Source organism: Furipterus horrens, unplaced genomic scaffold, assembly GCF_987537825.1.
Source record: "Furipterus horrens unplaced genomic scaffold, mFurHor1.1.pri manual_scaffold_8, whole genome shotgun sequence".
In the NCBI taxonomy this organism is placed as follows: domain Eukaryota; kingdom Metazoa; phylum Chordata; class Mammalia; order Chiroptera; family Furipteridae; genus Furipterus; species Furipterus horrens.
Genome location: NW_028327178.1, coordinates 84,394,604 through 84,411,766, shown reverse-complemented (window position 1 = coordinate 84,411,766; position 17,163 = coordinate 84,394,604). Strand labels below are relative to the sequence as shown.

Sequence of the window (17,163 nt, the reverse complement as noted above, 5' to 3'; positions counted from 1 at the left end):
GATTGTTATGCGTTCCCACTTCAGAATTTTCCCTTTCTGCTTTGCAGGCTTGATGGTTTTGTGCAGGCAAACTTGATTTTGCCATCTGACCTTTTCCAAAAAAATTTTCTGCCTTTGGCTTCTGGGATCATTTGGACAACTTGCTTGCACTCTATATGGAGGATCCTGGAATCCTGGGAGGGACAGAAAGCCTAGAAATTCATGGTGCAGCAGATTTGGGGGATATTTCAGCTGAGAAAGACAAGTGACTGACCACATGCCACAGACCTGCTGCTGTGGCTGGGTGGAAGGGGTTGGGACAGGCGGTTCTAAGGTCTCAATCCAGAATCGTGTGGTAGGCTTGCCTCACATGTGCATTATTTTACCTTCCTCTGAGCTGCTAATCGACTGCTTCTGAGCTGGGCGAGATAAATATCACCAGGCATGAAGTGATTGCTACCATAAAAAGAAATAAATCCCTCTCATCCTCTGTTGTCGATGACACAGGCACAGCGTTCAAGCTGCACGTGTCATGTATAGCAGAATGACATCTATTTGACATATACAGACATATTTATAGAGCTGTTTTCATTAGCATATATTTACATGTATAGATACATTTATATAGACATACACACGCATATTTGTGTATTACATACTTATCTGAATAAACTACGCATATTTAAGTATAAATGTACACATGTATTTATACAAATATAAGAGCATATACATACATTTACATATGTAAATATCTGTATTGTTAAAGTTTAAACAACGCCCAGTGTTCAAACTCGTTTTTCTTTTAATTCTCCTTCCACTTGGGGAAACAGAAGTGTCTACCCCAATTCTACGCCAAGATGCCTCGTAATTTGGTTGGGTTTTATTTTGTTCGTCTTTTTTTTTAATAGTCTATTACCGAAAAACTTCAAACTGAAAGTTGAATAACGGGCCGGGTAGGGAAATAAAGACTTAACCTGGTATTTGTGAGGGATTGCGTACCCGGAGGGCTAGCGAGGTTCCGGGACCTCAGCAGATCTCCCCTCTGACAACAGGGGCTAGAAGCGCGAGCGCCCCCGTCGGCGGCCGCGGGTCCCCGCCCTCGGCCCCACCCCGCCGCGGCTGCCCCAGAGCGCGGTCCACACCCCTGCGCGCTGCTCCCGCCCGCTCGGGGATCCCCGGCGAGCCGCGCCACCAAGGGGGAGGTGTTCGGCCTCGGCCGGGAGGGAGACAGCAGGCGGCGTCCCCTTTAAAAGCCGCGAGCGCCGCGCCACGGCGCCGCCGCCGCCGCCGCCGCTGCCGCCGGAGTCCTCGCCCCATCGCGCTGCGCTGCGCCCGGCTCGCGCTGAGCCCGCCGCCCCGCTTCCCATACCCAGCCGGGGATTGTCAGCTACCGCCGGACATCAGCCGCCACAGGCTCTGCCGCCACCCCGAACGACCTCGGACGAGCGCCTCCCGGATTACTGGGGTCTCCGAGGCAACCGCACGCCGCAGACCCCGCTCCGGCTGGAGCGCCCGGCCGTGCGCGCCACTGCGCCGTGGCCTCTGCTGGCCGGGCCGCGCCAGAGTGTCTTCCCAGAGCGCAGAGCACCGAGGAGCCCAGCCGGAGCGCCGCGATGCCCACCACCTCCTGCAGGAGCTCGGGGGCCCGAGACGCGCCGGCCGCGGTGTGATCGGACTCCAGGCTAGCCACAGAGCGCACCGCATCTTGGCCCGGTGGCTAGGACAGCGAGGGGAGAGAGCGGCCACCCGCCTCGGCGGCCCGGGACTCGGCTCGACTCGCCGGAGAATGAGCCCGAAGACGGCGGAGCGCCTGAGCCGCGGTGGTTTCTATTGGCAAGCGCTAATGGGGGTGCGCTGGAGTAAGGCAGAGTGATGCGGGGGGGCAACTCGCCCGGCCCCAAGATCGCCGCTGCGCCCTTCCCCGGACCCGGCGTCGCCCAGGATGGCTGCCCTGAACCATGGGCCGCAGCGGAGCTAGCGCGGAGCGCCCTACCCTCGCCTCCCGAGACCCGGAGCCGGTCCCGCGCGGGGCCACGCGTCCCGCGGGCGCTGGTTCCTAAGGACGACAGCACTAGCCTTTCCTTTCTCCCTTCCCCTCCCTGCCCCGCACTCCTCCCCCTGCTCGCAGTTGCTGTGTGTCAGCACTTGGCTGGAGACTTCTTGAACTCGCAGGGAGAATAACTTGTGCTCCCCACTTGGTGCCGGTGCCTTTGCCCCCGTGGACGCAGCCGCACCGCCTCCAAACCCCGCCGGCCCTCCACTCCTTCGCTGGGCCCTACCCCGAGACGCCGTTCCCTGCGTGTGGATAGGGACTGCCCTGCCGGCAACCGGGAGGAGAAGGAGGAGGCAGAGGACGGGAACTCGCTCCCTGCGCCAGGTCCTTCGGCCAGAGCTTTTTCCATGTGGAGGCTCTTTCAATGGACGTGTCCCCGCGTGCTTCTTAGACAGTCTGCGGTCTCCTAAAGGTAGAGGACAGGGGACGGGCGCTAGCACTGGGGGTGGGAGTGGGGAGCGGAGCCCGGACGGCCGCTGCGGCCGAGCCCCTCGGGGTCCTGCATGGCCGGATGTAAACAGACCCGCTTCAAGTCCACGTGCAGCTGAACCCCTGCAGGGATGCCCCCATCCTACCGCCACCGGCGACCGTCAGCCTCGCCCTCCTGGCTCGCTTTCTTTCGCCCCTCCTCCTTCCTCTCTTTACGGTATTTTATTAGGGCTGTTAACACTTAGATGATTTTTTTTTTTTTAAGTCAAAGAAATCCCCTCGAGAGGGTGGATTTCACCCGTTAGCTGCTAACCTGTATGCCCTGCCATGGCCATCCCTTCTCTCTCCTTTAAGTTTCTCCGGGAGACTTGCTATCTCTACTTAGAGCCACGTCCCATTTGGGACATTACTAAATGTTGGGGTTCCCCCTGTTTGTTTCCAGGAATTCGAGGGGCAGTACTTCAGTGCCACCTTGTACTGACACGTGAATTAATAGATATTAGCTATTTATGTAACCTCAGGAAGATACCTGTGTATCTTGACTGATTGGGGAGGGAGGTGGGGTGCGGGATTGGAGTGGCCTGTTTCGACACCTTTGAGGTTAGAGGAGTGGGCCACCAGTTGCAAGTGGCTTGGGAAGTTGTGGCCTTGAGCTGACTGGGTCTGGAAGTTACAGACTTTTTGTGTATATCAGGAAGTTCTATATAGTGCTTCTAAGGAAGTCACATGCACCATTCGTGCGTGTTTATATGCAAGCGAGCGTTGAGCGCTGAGCAGTTTGATTTGTTTAGGGGACAGACAGGAGTATCAGACCCAGTAATGACTTTCCCCGGTTTCCTGGACTGGCTGTCAGAGCGTGTGTCACAGACAAAAAAAGGTGACAGTCATTGACGCTGGGAGTGGGGAGTTGGGGAGTGCAAATCATGTCAGAGGAATTAAGAGTGGGATGGGAAGGGGAAAGCCTTATGGCTCGGGAGCTAGGGCCCTTTCATTCTCCGTAACGTTCAAGCTTCCACCACTCTGAAGTATCTCCACGAGTGTTGCAATCTAGGTGGGCACCCTGGAGGAGGAGGCAGCGGACCAAGCGGGAGCCGGGGCCGCGGGGGCGGAAGGGGGGAGGGTTGGGCGGGGACCTCGGTGACTCACGTCGGCCCTGTCTGCAGGTCGACCATGGTGGCCGGGACCCGCTGTCTTCTAGCGTTGCTGCTTCACCAGGTCTTCCTGGGCGGCACGGCCGGCCTCATTCCCGAGCTGGGCCGGAGGAAGTTCGCGGCGTCAACTGGCCGCTCCTCGTCCCAGCCCTCGGACGACGTCCTGAGTGAGTTTGAGTTGCGGCTGCTCAGCATGTTCGGCCTGAAGCAGAGACCCACCCCCAGCAGGGACGCCGTGGTGCCCCCCTACATGTTGGAACTGTACCGCAGGCATTCGGGCCAGCTCGGCGCGCCCGCCCCGGACCACCGGTTGGAGAGGGCAGCCAGCCTCGCCAACACGGTGCGAAGCTTCCACCATGAAGGTGAGGCATGGAGCAGGGGAGTGGGGGCGGGCAGGGGGGCGGGGACCCATCCCGCAAAGTGCCCCACTGTGGGCAGACTGCAGGCATCCCTGGAAGGGCAGCTTGGCCAGGGCACGTGAGGGGTTTCCAGTCTGGTCTCCGTAAGTACCTGGCTGTAACGCAGTCCTGTGTGGTGGGGGAGGCAGGGATTCCCCATTGGTAAATCCGCACCCTTTTCCTGGCTTGCAGCCAGGAGAGCGACTCCTCCTCCAGGAACTGAGAGAAATCAAGTGATGGGAAAGATGAGGGCAAAAGGCATGCCCCTAGTCAGCTAAACGTGCAAGAATTCCAGAGGGAAAGAAGAGAAGGAGGGGGGCAGATTGGGAACTCTTTCTGTTTGGAAGCCTTCACTCTATAAATCTGCCTCTCCTGCTTAAACCGGGGTTTCAGGCTAGACAGAGCCAAGGGCAGAATTTTCAGAGATTGTATTGAAAAATCAAAGCCCAGGGCCTAAAGTCTTTATAATTTACAGTTGATCTGGGCCTGGTTTGGAAAATTTCGAATCCCTATCTAATCACCGTGGGAGATCAATTCCACAATCAATCTTATTGTTTCCACAATGACTTTCTTGTCTTGTGCTTAAATCTGAGATGAACTCGGAATAGAGACAAGGGAAGCTTCAGATAAAAGCTTTTGCAGCAGCTGCCTGTTTTCCTTCATGTGCATTGAAATGTGGATTTTTTTTTTCTTTATTATACTGGATGTGGTTTTTTCTAAGATAGGATATTTTGCTTGTTTCATCGGAATGGCATTTAGTGTATACGAAATGTCTTAGAGCAGCTCTTGAGATCTGTTGTACGTAGGTTCTTAGAGCAATTAGTCAAAAATGCTTTCCACTTCAATTCTCTTTCTACACTTTTAAATGTCCCTTTGGCTTAATACATTGTAAATAGGGCACGGTTCCTTCAAGTTCTAGAGAAGAGTACAAAGTTGCATGTCACAGGGCAACCACTTGTAGGACATTGGGGAGTTGGGAGTGAAGTTCCCTTTTTCTTGCCTTGTCCTGATGAGGTGGTAAATTTCAAGTGGAATCTACACTCAAATATAGAAATGTTTTCATCATAACCTTGGGATGTTTAGAGAGCCAGCTCATTATTTTCAGTTGATGCTGGTTAGAATAGTTTTTCTGGGTAGAAAAGAATGGTTGCTTTAGCCACCTCTCCTGGAAATGTAGCATGGAAACCATTCTTTACTTTTAAGGCGAAGAAGGTACTATGTTATGGGTCTCTTATAACATAAAAGGAAGATCATTTAAAACATTTGACACCTAAAACACTCAGTTGCATGAGGGTTTCATCAGTGAAGTCTGCATATTTCCTCCTCTAGAAGTGGCTTGATCAAAACTGAATAGGCTGCAAAGTATTTGAGAGTGTAATTTCAACCTTAATAGCATGCTTAGTTTATATGCCAGAAGCTATATATTTAAAAGTGTAAATGTTAAGTGTGAAGTAGTACAGAAGTTACCAACCTGCTTAAAATCAGCTTTTAGTAATATTTGCAGATCTTAATGATAGAGAAAAAGCTATGTAATTTTTGCCCCAAATTGCAACAAATCTATTTCTTTTCTTGTTACAACTAATGTGTCAACCTTAGGCCACAGATTGCACTATTTGAAGACCATTTCATTTTTGTGTAACCCAGGATTTGGTTTTTAGAAACATCCTTGTGGCGTGTATGGCACTACAAATCTTTTAATAAGCCATGTTGATTAAGACTGCTGGCTTAAGAGAAGAATTTGGTGCATATATTGTTTGTGGGCATTTATCTGGTAAAGGACCTGATTACAAGAATTACTTGTTGGTTTTATTTGTCTGTGGGATCTGGATGATTTGGTGAAATTAGGAGACAAGAGATATGATGGAATTCTTTCAACCAAGGTGTGAAGATAATGAGACCACATACAAGGCAATCCAGAGACAAAATTATCAGTTGTCATTTCTCCTCTTAAACTTTGTCTTGTTCTTTCTTCAATGGCTTTTTTTTTTTCAGGAAAACCCAAGTGCTAAAAATTTTTCTTTTTTTAATCATTGAGAAGTGCTTCAGCCACATAGCTTTCAAACTACCATCAAGGATAGGAAAATCACTTCTCTAACTGCAGTGTATTATGCTTTGCTATAGTGAGAAACATATTGAAATTGGTTGACTTCATTGGTTGATCAAAAAGTCTTGACTCTTTTTTGTTAGATTGGACCACACATTGCTCTTCAGACTCGGAAAGACAATCTTTTTGCATGAAATACCTGAATTATTTGCCTTTATGACAAAAGTTTTTTTTTTCCCCCCCCAGCTTTTCTTTATTGATTATATTGTTACAATAGTTCCAATTTTCTCCCCTTTACTCCCCTCCACCCAATATCTCCCTCCCCCAGCAATCCCCCCCCAAGTCCATACCCATGGTTCGTAAAAAATAACTATCCCTCCCTCTCAGATATTAAGACCCTTTGTAATCTTGTAAAGGACAATGGGCGAAGGTCTCAAGCTCCTCTAGCTGCTTCAAGCTGGACATGGTCGTCGTCCTACCTACCCTTGGGTCCAGAAATCCCTAATAGTGGGGGTGTGGAGGGGAGGGTGGCCTTCCCACATGGGGAAGGATCGTGCAGACTCCAGGTCAGTTGGCTGTCTCCGGACAACGGCGTGCTTGGTTTAGTAGGCTGGTGTCCTTGTGTTCCAGCCATTTAGTTCAGCCAAACTGTTGAGTCTCAGGAGGCAACGCTGTATGACAAAAGTTTTGAGGTAGAGATTAACCCTTTTCCCACAGGTGTAATTATTGTGACAATATCCATCCAACAGGAAAGTTCAAGCCTTTTGAAGGAGAATTTATATCACATTCTCAGTGCAACGAAAGACTTTGGACACTAGACACCCCCAAAAGCAATACTTCCCTGGTGTGCTTCCCAAGTGTCCCCAGGTATTTCAGTGTGATTATGAAAGACCCCATTTAATAGACATTCTGTTTGGGAGTGCTCATAGAGATTGAGGCTTTGGTGCCCAATGGTAGTTCTTGCACTAATATTTTCTGTTCTACTTTGTGTGTGTGTGTGTGTGTGTGTGTGTGTGTGTGGTTCCTCTATAGTATCTCTTGTGCCCTTCTTATTAAGCTATTTTGTGTTTTGTTTTGTTTTTTCTTTTAGACTTGCCCTTTGTGTTGTTCACTAAGTAATGAGAGTCCAATAAGAGGGCACTAAATCATTCCAAAGGTGTTGGAGCTAAGGGTGGGCAGAGACCAAATCAGCGTTAGTGATTATGACCATTATGATCATACTTTTCCTTTAGCTGCCATCTCCTTTGTTGTCTTTTTAAAAACTGATTCATTTTAACCTTTTATGTTTTATCATTTTTTCTTTGATATTTCAGTTCTATAACCATTATTCTGTATTTTAGATATTTTGTTTATTATTTTCAGCCATTTCCATTTTATTTTAGGACAGTCATTTCCACTCTTACTGATTGGCTAGAACATCGCTGGGTTTTTGTTGTTGTTATCTTTATGGAATTATTTTGTCCAGATAGTGTTGCAAATTCTCAAAACATAATGATAACTCACCTTTTTGCTAAGCATCACTATACTATAGGACAAAAAGGCAGCCAGATATCATTAGTGCTTCCAGACAAGATCTGTATGTCCCAGTGGGCCCTGCCACTTGATCCTTCTGCTCATTGAGTTCTGTGTGCTCTCCTCACCATACTTGGGTAGTATGTTTCTATCCCTTTAGTTGGGAAAGAACTCACCCTGTGGTTATCATTGTATTAATTATTAGTGTACTCCTAATGGTTCTGACTTTTGCTTGAGTTTTTGATTCATCCCTGTGTTACGTAGTGCCGTCTAGTGGCCAGAATCTTGGAAACTGCAGTAGACTCAAGTTCATAGCTCTGATCTTCATGTACTAGCGCTCTGACCTTAGGAAAGTAACATAAGCTCTCTTGAGCTCCAACTCTTTCATTCACAAATAGAGATAATAAGTTTCTCTCTAATCAATTTGTTGTGAGATAATTCATATAAAGCTGTCAGTCCCAGGCTTGGATATCATTATTACTACAACTTCTTTCCTTAATGTCGTATCCTCCCCTTATTGAGGAAAAGGGAGACCAGAGTAGACCTAGGCTGGCTGAGGAAATCCAGCCTTATCTTTTAGATTATTTTGATGTAGATGAATAATTGACAGAGAATAGCTGGCTCTTCACTTTGGGAGCAGAAGTTGAATGACATTGCCTATTTTTCTTTACTTCCCCACATTTTTGCAATCATAACTCTATTTATTTGGTTAAGAACTTTGAGATAAATGTGAAGAACATTTATTTGGTTAAGAACTAGGTTCAGGAATCCAGGTCTGAGATAGTCTGGGATCCTCAAATCCCTTGGCAGGTTCAGATTATTCCACAAGGGTTATTTCCAGAGAATTAGCAACTGTATAAACCTCCAAAAAAGCATGCTTTACCTACTTAGGTAAATGATCTATATTTTCAGACTTCCCAGGCTTGCTGTGATAAGTTGCAGAAGTCTATTTTTTTTTCTTTAATTTACTTTATTTCACATAGGTTTTCCTTTTTTAACCCCGAAGAAAGAATTTATGTTGCCCCCTTGCAGATTAAAGGAAAGGGCGGTAGGTACCCTAATCTTGAGCAGTTATTTTCCTGGGTTTGGGGGTCTCAGAGAACTTCTCACTTCTCTGGCCTGAGTCTGTAGTCAGGAGAGTTGTCACATAGGCTTTTGTATTAAGGAGGAGGAGGACTCCTTTAAGGAACAGGTTGACTGAGAAGAAGCTATAAAGTCAGAGAAAGATCTTCACATTACTTGATATTATTTAACAGTGAATTTTTCCTTTTCTTAAGATAACTAAGTGGTTATTCTTTTTGTCAACTTATTACCAGTGAGATTTTGAAGCACATGTAATTGATTGCTGTTTTTATAGGTCAAATCTGGTCAAATGATGGCAATTTTATGATTCGATTTTATATTTATCTTTGGAGGGTTATTGTTTTATTTTCTGCCTGCTTTATACATCTTCTTTACTTTAATTACTTTTCTCTTGTGCTTGTCTTGGAGATTGTTCCTCCCTTGTTATTCTTTGTGTGTGTGTCCATGTGTCTGTGTGTTTATAATTTTTAAAATTTATGGATTTAGATTCATAATTTCTGTTGCAATTGTGATTTCTCTTAATACAGCTGGTCAGCAAATGCCTTGGATAATTTGCCTTTCCTTCCCCCTCTTTAAAGGAAAAGAAGGTGTTCTTAGGTGGGCTGGCATTTGGAGAAGTCAGGCGCAGGTCTGGCTTTGGGTCACTGTGTCTGGGGAACATGGCTGATTTTGACTTAAGTCGTTTTTTCTCTGATATCCTGTTTCCTCTGGTAGCCCTTGGCTTCTCTGCTGAACGAATGCCTTTAGAGAAAATATCAGAGAACACCTGAATTGCAAAGAGGAGAGGAAAGGAGCTAAATACAGTCCTTGATGCTTATTGGGAACCACTGAGGAGAGCCCTGGTTCCATTGGTGGGAGGGTTATTTTTCAAACAAGGCCTAGTCTGAAGTATTAGTCACTTACAGTGGGGGTTAGAATATGGATGGCTCTCAAAAAGTACCCCCAACAGGTGTAGATTAGGAGGCACAAGGGTACCATGGAGGGCTCCCTTCTTGGCCTGAGAGTCTCCATGTCCAAGTAGATGAGTTTTAGGAGATCTTTCTACTTCATGGGCCTTAACTCATTCCTTGGCCAACCCATAACATTTTTATGTTATTCAACAAAGTCACACTTTAAAATGCGCTCCCAGCAATTTGTTCTTAAATGTGAAAAGCATCCCTTAAAACTTTTAGGTTCCAAGGCAGCATCACCGCACCTGGGAGCTTGCTAGAGATGCACAGTCTCAGGCCCTACCCCTGACCCTCTGAATCAGAACCTGCATTTGAAGATTTAAGGTGTCCTAGGTGTTTTTTATGAAGGTAGAGTTTGAGAAGCTTCACATTAAAACAGTACTCCGTAATTTGGTATGAACTACCTCTGTTGAACTCGGTGCTTTCACTTAGCTTACAGTAATGATGACTGTTGCTTTGATGATAAAGGTTTACACAGGGAGAACCTTTAGTGATCTGAAGTGGTTCTCTTTGCTATGACACCTAGATTCTGTGAACAACCTATGGCTGTTTGATTTAGGAAAAATACAACAAAAGTAATGAAAATACTGTATCCCCTTATAGTGAAGGCCTGGAACGATGGCCAAATAGATTCTGTCAGCATTTACATTGGATCCTAAATGAAGCAGATGCATTTTTTGACAGTCAAATGACAGTATGTAGTAAAGCTAGCCTAAATATATCAAAATCTAGTGCTGTGTACCATCAGGTTAATAATATTGTATACCTTTGAAGACTTGCAGACTACAGCATTCAAGGTGCTATGCTATTTTTTATTTGCTTGGAAAACAGTACTCCTTAATATTGAAATGTAGGAATCTTAAATCAGAAAGAGCTTTTATGCATAGTCCACTTATGGCCGTTTTGAAATAATGATAATAGATATAGAATGATTATTCTGTAATAGGATGAAATCTCTTTTATAAGTTATGATTATTATAATGGCATTTCATAGATTATTATCAGGCTCTTTTTTTTTTGGTTTTGTGTCTATTCTTGGATAGGTGTTTCTTTTTAACATGACTTATTTTTTAAAAAGATAAAGGAATTACAAACAGGAGAGTCTTTTTTTTTTTTTCCTTCTAAAAGATCTAAAATGAGATTTTGATTTTAGAGGTCATAAAGAGGTGAGAGGACAGACAACACGTGGGAAGTTATTTCTTATGAAATTGTCTGGCCTTAATTACTACAGTGTCCCAGTACCACCCTTACGTTTCAAAGCAGTAGATTCCTGTGTATGCCTTTGTCTCTAGATATTTGAGTAAAATAGTAGGGTGTGCTTTGCAAAATGTCATCGTTGATGCTGAGTTTCAGAGTCTTTAATTAGGAAACTGAAATCTGTATATCGAGATTTGTAAATCATCTAAATTGCAGAGCAATGTTTTAGAATACTGCTTAAGGGATTGACATTAAAGCCTTTTTCTTTTTACGAAATGCAATAATTTCCTCAAATCCTCAGTCATTAGACCTCTACTAACTATAGTGCTGACTTTTTCTTTTGCCCTAAAGTCCGTGAATTCCAGAGAAATGCTCCACCATTTCCCCCATTATTACAGCCACCTGGAAGCAGTATTCATGTATTGAATTAAAAACATAACAACGAACGATGAAATTGTGTTTCATGGTATGCATATAGACATAAATGTATAGAAAAAGGAGACTGTTTTTATCTAAAGGGGGGACTTATTCTCTGGCTGCAAACTTTTATATGAGTTAAATCAAACCCTGGAATGAAATTTTCAAATTCTTACATATAATCAGATTGTCATTACTTATCTTACCCAAGTATTTTTCTTCTTCTTTTCTTCCCCTACCTTTTTATATCAAATTAGAATCTTTGGAAGAACTGCCAGAAACAAGTGGAAAAACAACTCGGCGATTCTTCTTTAATTTAACTTCCATTCCCACCGAGGAGTTTATCACCTCAGCCGAACTTCAGGTTTTTCGGGAGCAGATGCAGGAAGCCTTGGAAAACAATAGCAGTTTTCATCACCGAATTAATATTTATGAAATTATAAAACCTGCAGCAACGAAATCGAAGTTTCCTGTGACCAGGCTTTTGGACACCAGGTTGGTGAATCAGAACGCAAGCAGATGGGAGAGTTTCGACGTCACCCCTGCTGTGATGAGGTGGACTGCACAGGGACTCGCCAACCACGGATTTGTGGTGGAAGTGGCCCACTTAGAGGAGAGCCAGGGTGTCTCCAAGAGACACGTTAGGATTAGCAGGTCTTTGCACCAAGACGAGCACAGCTGGTCACAAATAAGACCATTGCTAGTAACTTTTGGCCACGATGGGAAAGGACATCCTCTCCACAAAAGAGAAAAGCGTCAAGTGAAACACAAACAGCGCAAACGCCTCAAGTCCAGCTGTAAGAGACACCCTTTGTACGTGGACTTCAGTGATGTGGGGTGGAATGACTGGATCGTAGCCCCCCCAGGGTATCATGCCTTTTACTGCCACGGCGAATGCCCCTTTCCCCTGGCGGATCACCTGAACTCCACTAATCACGCCATTGTTCAGACGTTGGTCAACTCAGTTAACTCTAAGATCCCTAAGGCGTGCTGTGTCCCAACGGAACTGAGTGCTATCTCCATGCTGTACCTTGACGAAAATGAAAAGGTTGTATTAAAGAACTATCAGGACATGGTTGTGGAGGGTTGCGGGTGTCGTTAGCACAGCAAAATAAAATAAATATATATATATATATATATTATATATTTTAGGAAAAAAAAGAAAAAAAAAAACCCAAGTTGACACTTTAATATTTCCCAATGAAGACTTTATTTATGGAATGAAATGGAGAAAAAAACACAGCTATTTTGAAAATATATTTATATCTACGAAAAGAAGTTGGGAAAACAAATATTTTAATCAGAGAATTATTCCTTAAAGATTTTAAAATGTATTTAGTTGTACATTTTATATGGGTTCAACCCCAGCACATGAAGTATAATGGTCAGATTTATTTTGTATTTATTTACTATTATAACCACTTTTTAGGAAAAATAGCTAATTTGTATTTATATGTAATCAAAAGAAGTATTGGGTTTGTACATAATTTTCCAAAAATTGTAGTTGTTTTCAGTTGTGTGTATTTAAGATGAAAAGTCTACATGGAAGGTTACTCTGGCAAAGTGCTTAGCACATTTGCTTTTTTGCAGTGCTACTGTTAAGGTCACAAGTTCAAGTCCAGAAAAAAAAGTGGATAATCTACTCTGCTGACTTTCAAGATTATTATATTATTCAATTCTCAGGAATGTTGCAGAGTGGTTGTCCAGTCCATGAGAACTTACGTCCTTATTAGGTGGAATATTTGGATAAGAACCAGACGATGCTGATCTAATATAGAAACCCTCCCCCCACCCCTTAATTTGCAGAAAGAGTATAAAGCAGGACCAATAGAAATAATTAGGAAAATGATGAACCTGCAGGAAAGTGAATGAATGTTCGTTGTTCTGCTTTCCTGAACTCGTGGTTCCTTCAAAGGGGCTGGTCTGGGCAAAGTATTAAATAAAACATAAGATTTCTTCATTATTGATATTGTGGTCATGTATAATTAAAATTCATAATATCTCGTGGCCCTCATGAAGACTTGGAAATTGATTTGCAGTTAACTTTTACCTCAACTGGGAGCTCTTTATGCTCAGAAGGACCCAATTTTCTAACTTTGCCCAACACGCAGCAAAACTGCGCTCATCGTGCTTTGTGCCCACCCCGTTCTCTGTTCGATCAGCTTGCTTTTCTTTCCAAGGTTATGTGTTTGAACACATTTCTCCAAATGTTAAACCTATTTCAGATAATAAATTTCAAAGCTCTGGTATTTCAATTTATAACGTCCAACCTGTAAGAAGAGAAAATGATGTGTTTGTACAGCATTCACAGTGATTACCTTGGGTTTCCATTTTTTGCTTCTGAAGTTATCCCTTTTGGAGGGAGGTGGGGAAGAGACAAGCAACAATTGGAAATTTACAAGCAAGTCATTTGATAATTCCTATTTGCACCAAAGGAATCAACAATGACTTAGTATTTCACATGAACTTCTATGGGGCAGAAAGATTTCAGAGAAAACCAAAGCTACAAAACAGGCAAAACCTGGGGAATCCAAGATAAAGTTTCAGAGATGATATCCCATGCAGCAGAGGCAGCGATGCCAAAAAATTAGAAAGGGAAAGTGTCTGAGATCAGCTTCTACAAGGACATCTGCCAATTGGACGGAAGCCCAAGCAGAATGAAGTCAAATTAGGCTGCTCAGAATGAGCACTTATAGTGGCAGGGCTGCTGTGCTCTGGGCTTAAACCAGACCCAGGGAAGGGTTTGGTGGGTGGGCATGGTGGTACAGCCAGGGAACCCAGAACTCCCCATTATTTTACTGGAAGTATTTTAGTTCGGTTTCTAGGACTTTGTGTCATTTCTGATCCTACTACGAATGCTGAGGCCTAGTTCTGATACTTTTTCCTAGCCCTTCCTTGGAACTGGCTGAAAAAATAGTGTGCTGGTAATGGAACAGACCATTAAAATCAAAATCAAATTCTTCCCAGGAATAAACTTGCATTGACCATGAATGTAGTTACATTTTGGTTGCAATAGGTTTAATACTTGCCTTGAGATTATATGAGATGTAGATCATGTTTAAAAATTAATAAGTTGTCTTTTATTCCTTCTAGTCTTAACAATCTTCGTTTTTTTGTTTTTGTTCTTTTGTTTTAAATCCATGTCCCTATTGCTCTTTTGTAGGTGAGGATCATTAGGATTAGATCCAACTTTGCAGGGCAGGATAGGCTCTGTCCTCCAGCCATTCTCCACCTTCTCTTGCCATGGAAATGAAGGGCAGACTGCACAGTTTTAACAGCTTAAAAAATAGTTCATGTTTTCTCATCTCCAAATACTCTACAGAGAGTGAGAGCCTAGCATAAGAGTTTTCATCCACTTGGCAGATGCGGCCACTTTTGAGTTCCCTTTTTCTTTGGTTCTGATTTTCTTGGTTAAAATGGTTTTCATTGGTATCAACTCAAATGTGTTCTTTTGCATGTTTTTATACACACACACATACACATATGCATATATGTATAAAATATGTAATATGTATAAATACACATATGCAGAATTATGTAATTATATTACATATGTATAGATGATGGCATTTTCAGCTTAGTTTCAGGAATTTTGTACTAGTTGAGGACTGACCCTTTTTGGTGGCTCATTTGAGAAACTACTGTATTGCTACATTCTACATCCTTCATTCTGAGAAAAAAAAAACATGTCACCGTTAACCTCATGACACTTAATCTCTCGAGTCTTAGTCAGTATTCTGTAGGACTCTTTGACTCCTTTTAGAGTTGGTGTTTTAAAAAGTGTAGTAGTTTCTGAATTGGGGGGAATTGCCTTTCAAAGTTGATTAAATTGTGTCATCTGTTTTTGTGCTTGTCTGGGCTGTGTCATGGGCCTCCCTGGCGTGGTTTTAACCTGCATGGTGGGTCCAGAATGCTCTGTTCATTTTTTGACTTCAAAATTGGGGAGGGGGAGGATGAATGGTTTACACATTTATCTGTGCTTCCATCTTTTCATAATTTTTACTTCAGTTTCTATTCGACATGTATCTCAAGAGGCCAAGCATGGAGAGATGATCTGTAAATCTGATGTATGTAGCAAGCTACATAATCACTAGATACTCCAAGAGTTCCATACCCCCCGCCCCCCCAGTTTTTTTACTGGAAGTGGAAAAGTCATTTGTGCATTCAAAGTGCTTTTAAAAATAGCATACTTCTATAGCCATATTAATATTAAAATATTGATTCACTGAATGTTAGATGCCACAGCCACCCCCACCCTGGCCTGCCCCAATCTGTTAGAACGCCCAAGGAACATAGCCTTGCAGCAAAGAATAAGTGTCGAATAAGTGTGACGTGGGTGGGAAATCCCAAAACAGCAAGAATGCCCTGGCACTATTCCTTTCTTATTTTTTTGTAGGGGCGGGGTAGGATGAGATGGGGGATGAAATACAAGTTCGCTTCTCTGGGGTAAACTGCTTTCATCTGTCCTCCACCCTGCTGACATAAATTACGGCCTTCTGGTGTTCTCCAGGGCAGAGTTTCTGACCATCTCCCTGCCCTCCAAACTTCCAAGTGAACTTCTACCTACCTAACTCGCGGGGCCAAGGCTCTAAGTAAGACTTGTTAGATTTTAATGTGCACATGAATCACCAGTCCTGCCTCAGGGACAATGCAAAATTAATGTGTATACAGACCCCACTGGGATCATGTTATTAATATAGGTTCTGTTTCAGTGAGTCTGGGTGGGGCCCAAGATTCTGCATTTCTAACGTGCTCCCAGGTGAAGATGTTAACCGCTGTCCCAAGGACTATCCTGGGTAACAAGACTAATAATTATCTTCTTAATCACAACAGCAGAAAGTTGGACCAAGTTTAGGCTCCTCTAACAAGTAACACAGGGCAAAAACAAACAACAACAAAACCTGTGTACAGGATGGCATTTGAATACATTTCACCATACCTGAAATGATGCCCTACATATTTTTTCAAAGGCATTCTTTTCTCCCACAAGATGACTGGCAATTTTGTGTACTAGCTACCCTCAGACATGAAAACACTTGGTTGCTTATCTTGTAAAATCTGCTTCGCTTGCTTGCTTGGGCATGTATGTAGTCAGTTTAGTCAAATACGTGTCAGTACATCTATGTGGATGGGGGAGCAGGTGCAAGCCCTTAACGTACTTTAAAAAAGTTTAACACTTAAGTCAGTCCACTGAGTGGATCTGTGTGATCTTAGTGCCAAGCGTCTGAGTTAAAAGTTTTCCCTTTGAAGGCAGCAACTAGATGTCATGCATTTGAAGCATTTGTTTATACTAAAAATGATGCTTGACTTTTTTTTTTTTTTTTTTTAAGTTCTAAGACAGTTCACTGTACAACACCACTGAGCCTAGAGGGTGATATAAAGCTGCCCAAGCTGGTATTTGAGGTTTGACTTCATGGAGGTTGGAATTTGTGATACTGGCTTCGAGTAAGGTGCTGAAGTGAATGGGCTCAGGTTAGAAAATCACCAGGAAAGCTTTCCCTCTACAAAGGGGGTCAGCAAAGAAATAACTTTGTGTTGGCACCTTCTTTTTAGCTAAATGTCTTATGAGGGTCAGGTGTTTGGCAGCTTCATTTTACTTTTTAGGGGGTCACTTTTGAAGATGTTTTACAAGCAGCACAGATTTGAATATTTGTTGAAGAAATGCTGGAATGAATGCCTAATTTCAAATACACCTTTTATATATAATATCTACATATATAATATATATGTATACACACACACACCCAAAAGAAAATGTTGATTTCTTCCTTTCTAGAGTCCAATGAGGAGTATAGGGTGCCTACATTTTTATTTGTTGGGCTTATCATTTCATTTAGGTTTCTGTGTTCTGAGTTGAGTCCCTCCAAGGTGCTTAAGCGGCATGCCAGACACTGACCTGCACACCACTTCCACCTGGGTTTGCCCTGCGCCCTGGGCCTCCCTCCAAGGC

The 17,163-nt window shown here is 43.6% G+C and overlaps 1 protein-coding gene across 1 annotated transcript; it reads left to right on the top strand.

Annotated features, from left to right (window-relative positions):
* The first annotated feature begins 1,296 nt into the window (after positions 1-1,296).
* BMP2 (bone morphogenetic protein 2) lies at positions 1,297-13,482 on the top strand. The gene is made up of 3 exons (XM_090286061.1): positions 1,297-2,444; positions 3,625-3,974; positions 11,471-13,482. Exons 2-3 carry the CDS (start codon positions 3,632-3,634, stop codon positions 12,313-12,315), a joined length of 1,188 nt encoding a protein of 395 aa, XP_090142187.1. The 5' UTR covers positions 1,297-2,444; positions 3,625-3,631; the 3' UTR covers positions 12,316-13,482.
* The last annotated feature ends 3,681 nt before the right edge of the window (positions 13,483-17,163 follow it).

What these genes read in the sequence shown, in the direction of transcription:
- BMP2 (XM_090286061.1), top strand. Translation starts at nt 3,632, where the DNA reads ATGGTGGCCGGGACCCGCTGTCTTCTAGCGTTGCTGCTTCACCAGGTC. An exon ending in GCGAAGCTTCCACCATGAAG is followed by an intron (nt 3,975 to 11,470) that starts GTGAGGCATGGA and finishes ATATCAAATTAG; the next exon opens with AATCTTTGGAAGAACTGCCA.